The sequence below is a fragment of the Pararge aegeria genome, chromosome Z (assembly GCF_905163445.1).
Source record: "Pararge aegeria chromosome Z, ilParAegt1.1, whole genome shotgun sequence".
Taxonomy (NCBI): domain Eukaryota; kingdom Metazoa; phylum Arthropoda; class Insecta; order Lepidoptera; family Nymphalidae; genus Pararge; species Pararge aegeria.
In genome coordinates, this window is record NC_053208.1 from 13,161,895 (window position 1) to 13,176,493 (window position 14,599).

At 35.8% G+C, this 14,599-nt stretch overlaps 1 protein-coding gene across 2 annotated transcripts in view; it reads right to left on the reverse strand.

Annotated features, from left to right (window-relative positions):
• Positions 1-837: 837 nt before the first annotated feature.
• LOC120636188 (protein Jumonji) overlaps positions 838-14,599 on the reverse strand; it is a 49,184-nt gene continuing 35,422 nt past the window's right edge. For both annotated transcript variants that reach the window (XM_039907536.1, XM_039907537.1), the window contains 6 exons: positions 9,335-9,538; positions 7,804-7,970; positions 5,663-5,954; positions 3,876-4,049; positions 2,596-2,685; positions 838-1,955 (listed from right to left, as the gene is read on the reverse strand). In XM_039907536.1, the coding sequence (XP_039763470.1) occupies positions 1,779-1,955; positions 2,596-2,685; positions 3,876-4,049; positions 5,663-5,954; positions 7,804-7,970; positions 9,335-9,538 (1,104 nt within the window). In that variant the 3' untranslated portion in view covers positions 838-1,778. The remainder of the gene's footprint in view (positions 1,956-2,595; positions 2,686-3,875; positions 4,050-5,662; positions 5,955-7,803; positions 7,971-9,334; positions 9,539-14,599) is intronic.

A 14,599-nucleotide genomic window follows, 5' to 3' on the forward strand; every position in this document is an offset into this window, starting at 1 on the left:
TCTGACGAAAAGTTTGAGCGATAGTTTATGTAATAGCTTACAATTTAAATTATACAATTACGAGTGCGGCTTAAAGTCTATTGCACTAATATACTTTGTACTGTTGTGCCTACTACTATTCCTGATAGGTACTGACCCATTACACACACACGTACTAAATAAATACCTAATCAATAAATCACAAAAACGATATTTCAATCATCTCGACGAGAAGACTTTCTCTTTTTATGTACACGCGGAAGATTTAACGTAGTTTGATATGTGGCAAAATGCTACACAACGTGGAAAACCATCGTTTTTAAGCATTTCAGATGGTCGGCTATCTTTTTAAATACAATTTTTTGCACCAGAAAAGCACTGATTCTGCGGTTTGACACATTGTTCTTCCCACATATCTATGTGTATAGGAAGGAACTATAACTAAAAATGGGCATCGCGGGATGTATGGGCGCGAACTAGAGACATAAGAAGAGAGGCCGGCATCCGGCCTCCGACGATCACCTCTCACTTTTCGCAGTTATGTGCGTTATTAATTAAGGAATTTAAATATTACTTGCTTTAACGGTGATGGCATGATGAAAACATCGTCTACAATGTGTGACAGATCCATAATAATCATCCAATGAATTTAGTGATGAACTTAAGATCATTATGATCTATTAAATCAACCCATTACCGGCCCACTACAGGGCACGGGTCTACCCCAAAATGAGAAAGTTATAAGCCGTAGTCCACCAAGCTGGCCCAGTGCGGATTGGTGGACTCTTGGTGGACATGCCTTTAAGAACATTATGGAGAACTCTCAGGCATGCAGGTCCTCGCTATGTTTTCCTTTGCCTTTGAAGCAAGTGATCGCTTAAAGCGCACATAACTCGAACAGTTAGAGCATGCTGGGATTCGAACTCAACTCCCTGAAAGTGAAGCCGAAGTCCTCATCTTATCAGTGAACTATCACCGTATCTTAATTATCCTTATTTAAACGTTAAATTACTTAAATCTCGCATTACTTATTAATTATAAATCACACTAATTCAAAGTTCATAAATGCAATAAGTAACATTAAATTTCTTAATCCTAGAAGTAGATTCACACACATTGAGATAGGCTATTTGAAGTACAATCTATTAAATATCTGTATAGAATCTATTAAATATCTGTATACAATCTATAAATAATTATGATAGTACCCTCTAAAAATATTGTCCATTGGAGGAGTTTAGGGAACTATCTATGCTTAGATCTGTTTTTTTTATTAAGGATGATAATTTTATCAGCTCACCGTAGGGATGAGGGCACCTAATGTATAATCATTAGACGTTAGAGTAGCTATTCGATTACTGATTATTCTTTTTATAGAACTTAAAATGGATAGTTTACAAGAAAACATTAAATTTTTCATATAAGAATTTTATAACATATACGTCTCGCAATAATCATGTGTAATGATTTGTTATGTTTGCCTCTTTAAACAAACAATTAAATAAGTGAGACACGTTGGGAATTTCTTTTCCCATCAAGATATTTGAAAATGTATTTTTATAAACATTATCCAAATAAATACGTTATTTATCAAAAATATTTCATTTTGAACAAAATTGCTCTAGAGGTATGTATTAATTAATATTATATAAACTTAATAATTGTATAAAAGCCAGTATACAATAAGTATTAGCGTACTGAAAATAGGTGCATGTCTCTATTGTAGGAGGAGACCCGTGCTCTGTAGTGGACCGTAGACGATAATGTTGAAGATGCGGGTAGAAATAAGCGGTAATCGATTAATCAGCAGTCAATCTCTGATATAGCTTGAGAAGCCTTCTCATATTTAATTCGGTGATCAGCGTCTCCATAATTAAATTATATTCAATGTTAATTTCGTTATTACGTTCTAGTAGTTCCTTTGCGTCATGGAGGCATATTTGTTTCAGAGATTTGTTGTGGAATTTTCCTTTAACCTGTAAAAGAGAAAATGCTATTAATATAACTTTTTATTATAAAATGCGTTAACGTTAAGACAACAAAAATAGTAAAAAAAAAAAAACATACTTGGCAACAAAAAGATTTCTGGTACCTAATCTCGGGCCTGCTTGCGCCAAGTTGGGATAAAATTACGTAGAAGATATTTTTGTTGGTTGTTTGATTTTTGACGTTATTAATCCCGAGTTAAGAATTTATAAATATCACCCAAGTCCCCAAATATCCCTAAGTACGAAGCCTTGTTGTAATTTAACCCCATTTTAGCAGCCAACTCCGAGTTAAAGAAAATAACGATGGTTGGTGAAAGCGTTGAGTTGTTGTGTTTACTTTTCGCTAGGTTAGCTCAATTTTTAAACAGTGAATTAATTAAGAAAAAAGCTGGTTCTGCTGATTTGTATCATGCTGCAAACAAACTTTTTTGAATATTTGTTGTACATTATAAATTAATAATAGTAAAGGTTTGTCATTAGTTTTTAATTTTGATTTGCACTATACCATTATTTGATCCACTGACACACAATTGTAACAACAGATTAAGGGACCAGAAATTTATTTCTGCGTGACATCAGTCTGGCAAACTTAGATCGAGCGTAAAGTGTATGTTATATTTGTACTCGCCATTGATAGGAAGAGAGGACGGCGACAAATGTCGCATTCATCTCCTAGACTTTTAGTCCATGACATGTGCAGTTTTCCAATGTGATGTTCCTGAAACAAAATTATGTTATAATGATCCTAATATTATATTGTATTTTAGCTACGCCCCCCGGTGATGTCTTCATTGCAAATTGCAATTATGTTTATCGCAGGAAACATCACGGGTGCAGCTAGAACAAATCAAATTTGGAGGATGTTTGCTATGTATGGCAAATTATAGTCATTGGTATTTAACTCATCGACTAATTCAATTTTTTAGGATTCGCGAGGTACCCATAGTTTTTTTGGGGTAAAAAGTAGCCATATGGTAATCCAAGGTAACCATTTCCATTCAAAACTTCAGGGAAATCCGTTGTTTTAGTGTAGAAGAGTAACAAACATCAATGCATTTTCCCAAATTTCAGGTTAATAATATTTTATAATAATAATTTCTTTATTTAAACAAAAAAAATGGCTAGAAAGGGTCAGACAGGTTAAGTCCACGTTCCGGCTTACTCGCGCTCATATCCCAAACCCCGTGAGCTTTCACCTGGAATTGCAAAACCTGGCAGTGTTAAGGTCACTGCAGAGGTACCGAATTGATTACCGGTACATTTATGTGTTGGAAGTGTTTGTATGAAAACGCCACCATGTCAGTCCGTATTCAGGGCCAGACTACGAGACCAACCAATTGCAGCGAGGAGTGCGATAGAGAGATGAAGCTGTAGAGGTACCGTTACCGGCATAGCTCAGTGAGTCGCAAATCTGAAATTGAAATGGGCGGGGCAAATAGCTCGGAGAACCGATGGACATTGGGCATCCAAGGTGCTGGAATGGCGACATAAATGCCCCCCAACCAGGTGGACAGACGATATGAAACGTATCGCTGGGAGCCGGTGGAAACAAGCGACTCAGGACCGTGTATTTTAAAACTCCCTATTAAAGAGATGTCCAGCAGTAGACTTTAATCGGTTGTAGTAATGATGAATAACGAAACATATCAAAGGGGTTACACAGGGGACGACATTTTATTTATTAGAACCCGTGGAAGCGGTAGGTTGGGGTGTATTGTGTAGATTAGCGGCGGTTTTTTTTGGAAACTTATAAAAAGTGTACACAACGTTTTGTGTAGGTCCATACCTATTTAATCATTCTTGGTTTAATCACGTACAGATGGGAAGAATAGGAAATGTATAGTAATTTAATTTAGGGGAGCATTTAAATTATTGTTTCCTATAAAATATGAAATAATGAGCACATACCACTATTCCGAGATCGAGCAGTTTCAACCGGTATGCACTTTCTTCTTTGATAATGCTGACGAAGGTAGGATACAACTGCTTCAGTATGGGTTTGGGGACGGTCCTGTCAGTGACAAGAGCGATTAAAAGGTGCTCCGGAGAAAACATCATGGGCTCGCAATTTTCGCGCAACTCCTGGAAACGTAATTTTTTATTAGTCTTTTAATATGTTTGATCAAGTATGCACATACCTCTATCAAATGACAGCAATGCAAATAATAATAAAAGTTTGTAGGTAATTGTTCTCCTTGGGTTCCAAGATGAGGGGTTGCAAAAAAAAAACTTTATGTAGTTTGATGCTATCAATCATAAAACTACAGGAAGTTTTTGTCAAAATCTGTTTCTTGGATAATAAGCAAATCTTTTTGGATGGATTATGTCTACACCTACATACACACTGCCATCTTAAATAGCAAAATTTATAAATTATTTATGCTTTTCATGTAATATAATCATGAATTACCTACATTGGATTAATTTATGTGACTCCTGCTGTTTACTGTATTGCTTATTTAAAGGATATTTATTTATGTTTCTTAAGTATAATTGTATACTTATATATACGTAAATATAGTGTTAACTTAAAACTTATTACATATTCAATTTAAAAGCAATATGTAGCGTCCAAAAAAACTCATGTGAGTTTCAGATTGCGAAGAATCATAGATTTTAGTCGTATGTATAATGTAATGAATAAATAAATTAAAATTATAAGTGGGCAGCAGTGGCGTGCACTTCATACATGCACGAAAGCACTGCATACTCTAAAATTGAAATATAGCCCGGATTTTTGCCATTTTGTGCAATTTTCCTGCTGTATGCATACCCTGGTAAGAAACCCAGTGCACGCCACTGGTGGGCAGTATAGAAAAAACTCTGCTTGATTTTTGCTTTAGAATCAAAGACCCGTTGACTTGGTCAATAAACTATTTCATCCTCGACTTAAATATCCACCATAATAAACATGTAGGATATAATGGATTGTTTTATGCCCTTCTTGCACTAATTTCATTTTCTTCCAAAATATGAAAATAGAGTTACATGGAAATGTTAGAGAAATGTGATGTTGCGAACTGGCGCGGTTTATGTAGGGAACAGTAACGAGTTGCGAGCCTGCTAGTCCTTATTAGAGCAGCGAGGTATGCCCTAAATCTCTCTGTCCTTCCAGAAGCTGGGCCAAAAAGTGTTTACTTATGTATCCTGTATAAAACTATAGGAATATTTTTTATTTTGTCTTCCAGAAATAAGTTTTTTTAGTTTTGGTAAACATCACGTTGGAATTTCGTGCACTAGGTTTACTGCGATTCATGGGGACTCAATAAAAACCAATCAAGTTGAATAAGTGCATATTATATTAATTTAGGAAAGAATACAAATAAAACTATAAATTATAATTTTTTATGAAAATGTCTTAAACTTTCAATATTTTGCAACTCTGCTTCCAACTTAATCTAATTGTCATTAGGTTTTAGAGTTATTAGTTTTATTAATAAATATTTATGTTTGGATATTGCTGCAATCATGTATATGAAAATCAAGTAAGTGTGCTAAGTAACAGTTAAAGAAATAACATTTTTTTTTACAATGACCCCTAGATATAGTGCTGGTTGGCATGTTGTACAAATATGAATATCTCAGGATTAATATTCACTTGTTATTTATATAATTTAGTCAGCATTATAAATTAACAACTAAGAATTAAGATTACTTAAAAAAAACTTTAGTCAAAATTTTAAAGTATAACTTACTTGAATTATTTGGGGTAACGATCCAACCCACGACTGCACGGCAAAATATGCACTTTCTGACATAGTGAATCCGGTGCATATTGATGATGAATATGATTTTGGGAATACAAAAATGTACTCGCCAGGTCTTTGGATGGTTTTCGTCAAATTTATACCCTCTTTCAACAACAAATCTGGAGGTATCATTAATATATCTGATGGCATCCAGATACCTTTATTTTGAACAAAGCTGGGGCATAGCTTTTCCGCAGCCTTGCGAAATTTATCACTTTCGCTATGGGGTATGCCGTACCTGATAAACAGTAAAATAAATTAAAATTAAAAGAAAGAAAGGAGACGTCTTCGAGCGGGTTCTAGGTATAGTTTAAGTAGAATATGAGTTAGTACACAGAATACAGAACAAACCAGAATCCTAATACAGCATTTATTGCATGCAGTGCATTGTGTCAATAAAAAAAAAGTGAAAATGATCGTGTATTTGCTAGCTCACATTTTTAACTTCCCACTAAGATAATTCAAATTTTTTTTTAAGTTGTTAAGTTATTGGTTTTACCCCGTTTTGCGAAAATCGAGTTTTCATCAGATGTCGACGATTTGAGGTCCTAGAAAGCTTTCCTGACTATTCCCGCGATGTATATGTATGTGTATGTATGTGTGTGTGTGTGTGCGTGTGTGTGTATGTGTGTGTGTGTATGTATGTATGTATTTGTGTGTGTATGTATGTGTGTGTGTGTGTTCGAGCTCGAATAACAAAATAAGTATGGATTTAGCGGGAAGTTGCAGGGATGGTTTTTAGTTCAACCGTTTTTCTAATTTTTTTTTCTCCTTTTCAACATTTTATAGCAAACATTTAATAACCTTCTTCATAAAGATCCGTATGGCTTTACTAAACATCGTAGCACAACGTATGCGGGTACTTAACTCATAAAACATATTTACAAAGCCGGGAAACATTTACAGAATGCTATTGGTGTTTTTTGTGATCTATCCAAAGCATTCGATTGCGTTGAACATAAAACCTTGTTACTTAAACTATAACATTATGGCATCAGAAGCGTTGCAGTTAATTTGTTAGCCTCTTATCTCAGTGATAGAACCCAAAGGGTATTGGCTTATTCAATACTTATTTATAGGCATGTTTCGAAAAACTTTTCTCGTTTATGAGCGAACGAACTCGTTTATAATAATTTTTCAGGCTAAAATGGCGAACAACCAATTTTCATATTTGGACTACGCGACGCTCTGAATTCAATGTAGGTAAGTAGATTTCATGTAACTAAACCCATTTTGATATCATAATATTGGAAAATTTATAATAAATAATACTTTACCATTAAATTTAGTTAGATACTAAACTAGCTGTCTGGTTAAATATCATATTGGATTAGAGGTTCACAAATAAATTGGGGAAAATAATATCGGTCATCAGTCGGGATCTTGCTATGGATATTGCAAAGTAGTTGATATATTTATATAACAAAAAAGAGTTGTCCGACCAATATAAAAACTTAGATAACGCGAATGCCACCATGAAAAATTTAAAGAAACAGGTATACTTACAAAAGCTTCGCAAAACATTTGTCTTTATATAAAAAAAGTGGATATAAACATAAACAATAGACTCACTAGAAACGGGCATAAAAAGAGGAATGAAATTAAAAGTGAAATATGACCCCGTCCTTTTCTTTTTGAGACCAATAATATTTCTACATGTGGGAACGGACTAAGGCGACAAAGTAAAAATATGCCCACTCGTAAAAGGCTAAAAACAACAACCACGCGGCGTGCTCGAGAAACTACATTTAATAGTTTTTTTTTGTGTACACGGTTTCTGGTTTGTTCTGTAGGTTTTGTATAAGCTTCGTATTATTATGATGACAGTGTTTGGGCCGCATTTAATGAAAACAGAATCATAATCTTGTTTTAGAATACTCCCTACCCTAAGCCTCAGCCGACTTCAAGTCAAAAGCTACCCGAATCACCAAGATATAAAACTTACGACAGACCAGAAGACTAGAAATCGAAAAAATGGTCGGGGGAGAGCTTCCCGTTCATCCTCCGCTGAGAAGTAAGACGGAGACGGATTTATACTGACACAATATAGACGATAGATATGGATAATTTACATAAGTTAATCTAACCAGATTTTCGAAGACCCTTGGTGCAAATATTCCACCCATGGCAACCCGTGAGGATCGCGGTGCCAGCAGTTCGTGGAAAAACACATTCCCAGGTGCAGTACTGGGTTGTTTATGAGTGCTTCACTACCTAACGAGCGCAGAAGGTTTCCCTTGTTGTGGAACACGGTCTGAAAACATAAAATTATAAAAATGACGTAATGACGTAAGTTATATAATAGGCATGATCACGGTGAAAATAATGGCTAAAATATTGGTATATTTGTTTCTTTATATGAAAATCGAAATATTACTTCACTAATAGTTTTTGAGTACACCACTGCCATAATTTTTACAGAAAAAAAATCAGATACAGCCCTACTACATCAAATGCAGGTATTACGAAATTATATTGTGCGTTGGTGCAGATGGTGGCAATATCTGTGAAGCTATTTGAATTTGTATTATTTTTTATTTAGGCCACAGTAAAGGAGCGAACACTTATGACCCAGATAAATAGTCGTTGCTTAGCGTCAGACGAAAGTATGAATCCGCAAAGAACCACTTTGACATAGCTAAGCACTAGCCCTCATACCTACTTTTTTCGGATGCATCGCAGCAACCTAAATTGTGAAGCAACCAAAATAAACAGAAACCAATTTAGTTCGTTGTTCATTTTAATTTTTAATGAATATTATTATTGTCCTATGTAAAGTGACCCAGTGACCATATATTATGTTTTTATTCAGCTGCGTACAACAACCGGTAGTATAACCAATCCTAAGATAGAATAAAACTACACCTGGCACGCCACCACCGCGCGCCTCCAGCGGCCTTGGCAGCGCGGCAGCGTGCCGCGTATCGGTATAAGTAATTGTTAAATGAAAAAGTTGTAGATAATTAAATTCTCTATACAATACAATATTGATAATAAATACAAAAAGCGTAAAACCCATAGAAAACGAGATATTTGGAAAAAAATAAATCGATTTTTGTGACCTTTAAAATAACCTTTAATCCCTGACTTTAAAAACTTGCGAACAAGCAATTTATATGTGAATTTTGAGAACTGTTTTAGGATGCCAAAATATAAGTTTTTACGTGGAAATATACTGGGTATGTAGATTTTCGGAGATATGCACGTAATTTGGCCTAAAATTATTACATAACTTTGTTGTTAGGTACGCGTCGCGTATGGTAGGTACTACACCCGTATCGGTCATTTATCTATGGGGTATGTAATAAGTAAACACTTAGAATGTTTTGAAACATAAATATGCTTTTTTTGATTTAATATTTATACATTGCGATTTCTTAAGAAATATTCTTATGCACCCTCCCTTAGGCAGTATTTTGTTATTCAATTACCAATTACCAAAATCAATCATCTATAGCTGTGCAACAAGATTTGCAATTCCGATCAACGAAACTTTTAATTTCTGCGAAAAAAGATATTTTCTGGATATTGCAGATACATCGGATATCACCGGGCAGAATATAAAAATTAGCCATCATACCTATTTAAATACAAATGAAATGTAATTGTAGTACGTACTTTCAAGTTCCAGCCATGATTGCCCCATGGTTCACCTTTAATTTTAGTGAATCCCACGTCTCTGCCGGATTTCATCTCGACCGTCGCCGTGTACACGGCAATGTGGTCAACGGAGTCTTCAACAAGCCTCCAATATACACGTTCCACGTCCTTCGGGTGAGGAATGACGTCATCAAAGAACATCTGCCAGGCGGCAACGTTAATCTGAAACAATATTTCTACTTAATTTTGTTTTGTTGCAGATTGTTATTCTTATCACATTCAGGTGTGGTCCAATCACCTACAAAATTATATGATTATATCCATCAACATGGACTACCAAGAAATATGTCGGCTAAGGGCCAAACACAACATATGTTAGGTAATAGAATATGCCTTGCGGCTTCGCCCTCGCTTATTACGGGACACACCACGTACTGCTACTTAGACTACACCTACCTCAATAAATCAAAGTTCACTCAACGTAAAGTTTTTCAACGTACTGGTAGTTCCAACTAAACAAACCTATGATTTTAAGTACGGATAGTATTTTAACATATTTAAACAAACGACTAAGGAGTGGGCGAAAACTTACGCGAATATATTTTTCTTGTTCTTGGAGCCTTAATCACCCACTATTTCAAACCTTCAATCAAGTAAACATTGCCAAACGCAAATGACCGGCCCGCGAAACCCATTCCCGTTTTGGCTTACTTAAAATACTTTTAATTTACTATAACAAATGACTGCAAATAATGTGTGGCATACCATAGCCATAGCATACTATGTAAGTTTGTATTGACGGTTCGGAAAGCAGATTCTACCGAGAAGCGCCGGCAAGAAACTCAGTTTTGATGACGCTTGAAGTTAATGGGTATTTTTTTAAAGCTTATACCGATAAGTGACTAATATTATTTTTTCTTACATGAAATAGATGGCATGTAACTTATTTGAGTCAGGTGTTGCAAACCCTTTATATGGCTCATTTCTTACTATGTTATTTTTCTAAATAGCTGAAAAATATTACTTTCAATTACATGGCCCTACTACTTAAAGAGCATTAGGCTCTTATATAAACGTATATACCAAGATATGATTAAACTTTCTGGTTCTTGGTTCTAGTTATGGTGATCATAACCTAACCTTTAGGTGAGGAAATATTTTTTTATGTCCCTGGCAGTTTATTATGAATAAACTGTAAGTCTAAAATAATAATAATTTGACTAATCTTCTAGTTAACATAATAATCTAGACCAATAGACATCCTAGTAACATTGATATGAAACAGTGTATATATTATTTTATTAGATAAAATTTGGTCGCCTAGGTGAAAATATTAGCCTGCCATACAAATTTCGGCTGTCCCTAACGGTCAATGGTTATGGTTATTCTAGCTCGCTCAATAAACACCAAGGCTTGTGTATTATAAGGCACGTTGTATTAAATAAATTTAATTTAATTTTAATAATAGGTCAAAAATTTGGTACCGCTGGATAACTTTATGCTTAGTGTAATATCTCTAGAGGAAGCACGAAAGCGCTGGTTTAGCCAATAGGAAACAGACCTAAATTTCACGAAATAATTATCGCTACTTTTATAGCATTTTTAAAAATTAATAACTATATAAATTTTCTATAATACTGTTAACCTACTACTTTACTAAAAATTAAACCTATTTAAAATTAAAAATATCTTATAAAACTATGCTACTTCCTACTCATATTATAAATTTAAACTTGTAGATGTTTGGATGTTTGTATGTTTTTTACTCAATCACGCAGAAACGGCTAAACTGATTTGGATGCAATTTGGCATGCATATAGCCTTTGACGAGAAAATGAAAATAGGCTACCTTTTATCTCGATTCCTTAAGTAGCATCAGATTGAATGGATCTTAACGGTGGAGGCAAATCGTTTCAGAACTTTGAAGCTGCAAATTAAAATAATCCCATAATAGCTGCCGTCTTATGTCTGGGTGTGGAAAGCAGGAGAGCGGAGTACCGAGAGACGCGGGCAGATTTATCCCCTAACCACATTAACCTAATAGGTTGGGGAAAAAGTCTTTTCTATACTATTTGTTTTGGTATAAAAGTTTAAATTTTAAAGAAGATAATTCCAAATTCAAATTAGGAAAATGTGTGATTTTTATTTGTTTTTCGTACTGTGAAGATGAGTGAATCTAATTAAGAAATTCGATACATTTTAAAATTTTACTACAAAAAAGGTAAAAAAGCAAGACGCGATAAAAATTTGCGATGTTTATGCGTTTATGTTTTGCGTCTGTGAGAGTAGCACAAATTTGGTTTAAGCTTTTTCAATCCAGAAATTTTGATGTCTAAGTCAGTTGTCATCTGTCATTGCAACGTAACGCATGTCGTCTGTTAATTAAACCTTAATTTATAGTTTAGCTTCGATATAAAAGAGTTATTTAGTGCTCGGTTAATTCTGTTGGCCGGAATAAGTGTGTAACCAATGGAAACAAAATTTTTTTTCCTTTTTGTTTTTGTGTATTTTAACGATTTGTTATAAGCGCAGTGAAAGTTGGCATTCGTATAACTACTGAAAAAATATGTGCAATATGAACTTCTTGGTCTTTACGTTTTTTAAAAAACTAATAAACATAAATAAATCTAATTATTGAAGTGAAGTGAACACAATATTTTAAACAGTCATTGTGATAAAGTTAAAATAAATAACTTAATATAGAGTGACGGTAGAAGCAAAATAACACTTACAGCTTCCTACTTTAATATGTCTACACTAGCAAGTAGCTGTCGGAATCCCGTGTATAATTTCACCGTCTCCGGTAATGTTTAAATGGCGTAGTGTCATGGGCGTTGTAAGTGAGTTATTGTCCACCCTGAGTTCGAAACCCAGTACTTGTAATCACAGTTTTTTTCAATTTTAAATTTTCTCCAAAATTTACTCTGTATTATTTCGAATAGATTATAGACAAGCAAATCAAAAACGAACAATGGCTGAGGCTTCAAAAACTCAGAAGGACAATATATTTTACGAGTGTTGCAGTCGCCATGCAATGGCTACCGAAGTACTCAAATGTTCTGAATGTAAGAAAAAGTATCACTTTGCTTGTGTAAAAACTTCGAATTGTCAAAATTATAAAGACTTAACTTTACTTAACTCCGGAGTTCCTATCCTCTTCGCCTGCGTCCTGGTATTGACAACACTAATACTCCTATTCGTATTCCGTCTAGACTTGTCATTGAAAGTGACAGTCTCGATGATCTCAACAGGAATATCACCAATAGAAATAAACGAAAAAATGTCACTGTCCGACAGTGATACATACCATTACACTATATGATTAAACATTAGAGGATGTTCGACAAGTCGTAAGAGAGGAACTCAAAGCTTTACTCGATTTGTTTAAATCAAATATAATGTCTCAGGTTAGCCTAAAATTAAAAGAAATCTCTGATCAAATTACTCAAGTCACTGATTCTATATCATTTATGGAACAGCAACACGAGGAGCTTAAAGAAAGAAGTCCAACTCAAGATTAAAAGCATTAATGTTATGGAAACGGAAAATAAAATTTTACAAACAAATATGAAAGATCTGAACGCAAGAATATATCTATTGGAGAAGCATTCACGTGCAAATAATATTGAAATACAATGCCTTCCAGAACACAAAAACGAAAATTTACTATCGGTAGTTAATCGGATAGCGAATGCTACTAAATGCAACCTTAAGGAATCTGATGTACGCTTCTGCACTAGAACTTCAAAATTACAAAAATATAGTAATAGACCTAGATCTGTAATAGTCAGGTTCAGTAGTCCTCTAGGACTACACAAAAATACGCTAAAAATTTTTAGCGTGGTATGATATACATGCGTAAAAGTGAATCTACTGAATACAAGTTTATTAGGAATATCATCATCATCATCATCTCAACCAATTGACGTCCACTGCTGGACATAGGTCTTTTGTAGGGAGTTTCCGCAATGCACGGTCCTGGGCCGCTTGCCTCCAACGGCTACTCGCCTGATGTCATCTGTCCACCTCGTTGGGGGCCGACCTACGCTGCGTTTACCGGTGCGGGGTCGCCATTCCAGCACCTTAAGACCCCAACGTCCATCGGTTCTCCGAGCTATGTGCCCCGCCCATTGCCACTTCAGCTTCGCGACTCGCTGAGCTATGTCGGTAACTCTAGTTCTTCTACGGATCTCCTCATTTCTGATTTGATCACGTAGAGATACTCCTAACATAGCTCTCTCCATCGCCCGCTGAGTGACTCTGAGCCTTCTTATGAGGCCCATAGTTAGCGACCATGTCTCTGATCCGTAAGTCATCACTGGCAACACGCACTGTTCGAAGACTTTAGTCTTCAGGCACTGGGGGATTTTGGACGAGAAGATATCACGAAGTTTCCCGAACGCTGCCCATCCGAGTTAGATTCGGCGGTTTATCTCTTTCTCGAAATTGGACCTACCTAACTGGATCGTATGTCCTAGGTATATATACTCGTCTACAATTTCGAGTGCAGAGCTCCCAACAATTATTGGGTGGAGCGGAACATGAGCGTTAGACATAATTTTCGTCTTGCTCATGTTCATACGAAGGCCCACCTGTTGAGAAACTCTGCTGAGGTCATTAAGCATCGCATTAAGGTCTTCCAGAGTAACTGCCATTATGACTGCATCGTCGGCAAACCGAAGTTGAATGATGTACTCGTCGTTAATGTTGATGCCAAAACCGTTCCAATTCAGAAGCTTAAAAACGTCCTCCAAAGCAGCGGTAAACAGCTTCGGGGAGATAACATCTCCCTGTCGCACTCCTCGCTGCAGTTGGATCGGTTTCGTAGTCTGGTCCTGTATACGGACTGACATAGTGGCGTTTTTGTACAAACACTTCAAAACTTCGATGTACCGGTAGTCAATTCGGCATCTCTGCAGTGACCTTAACACAGCCCAGGTTTCCACCGAATCAAAGGCTTTCTCATAGTCTACAAACGCTAAGCAAAGTGGCCGGTTATACTCTTGAGTCTTCTGTATAACCTGCCGCAGCGTATGTATGTGGTCTATGGTACTAAAGCCCTTTCGGAAACCGGCTTGTTCGGGAGGCTGGAAGTCGTCGAACCCATTCGCGAGACGATTCGTAATGACTCTCGAGAACAACTAGTAGATGTCTACTCGCTCAACAGCGAGATAGGTCTGTAGTTATTCAGCAAGGTATGAACACCTTTTTTGAAGAACAGAACCACCACGCTCCTGTGCCATGCCTCTGGCGTTGTGCCTTGATGAATGACGGAATTGAACA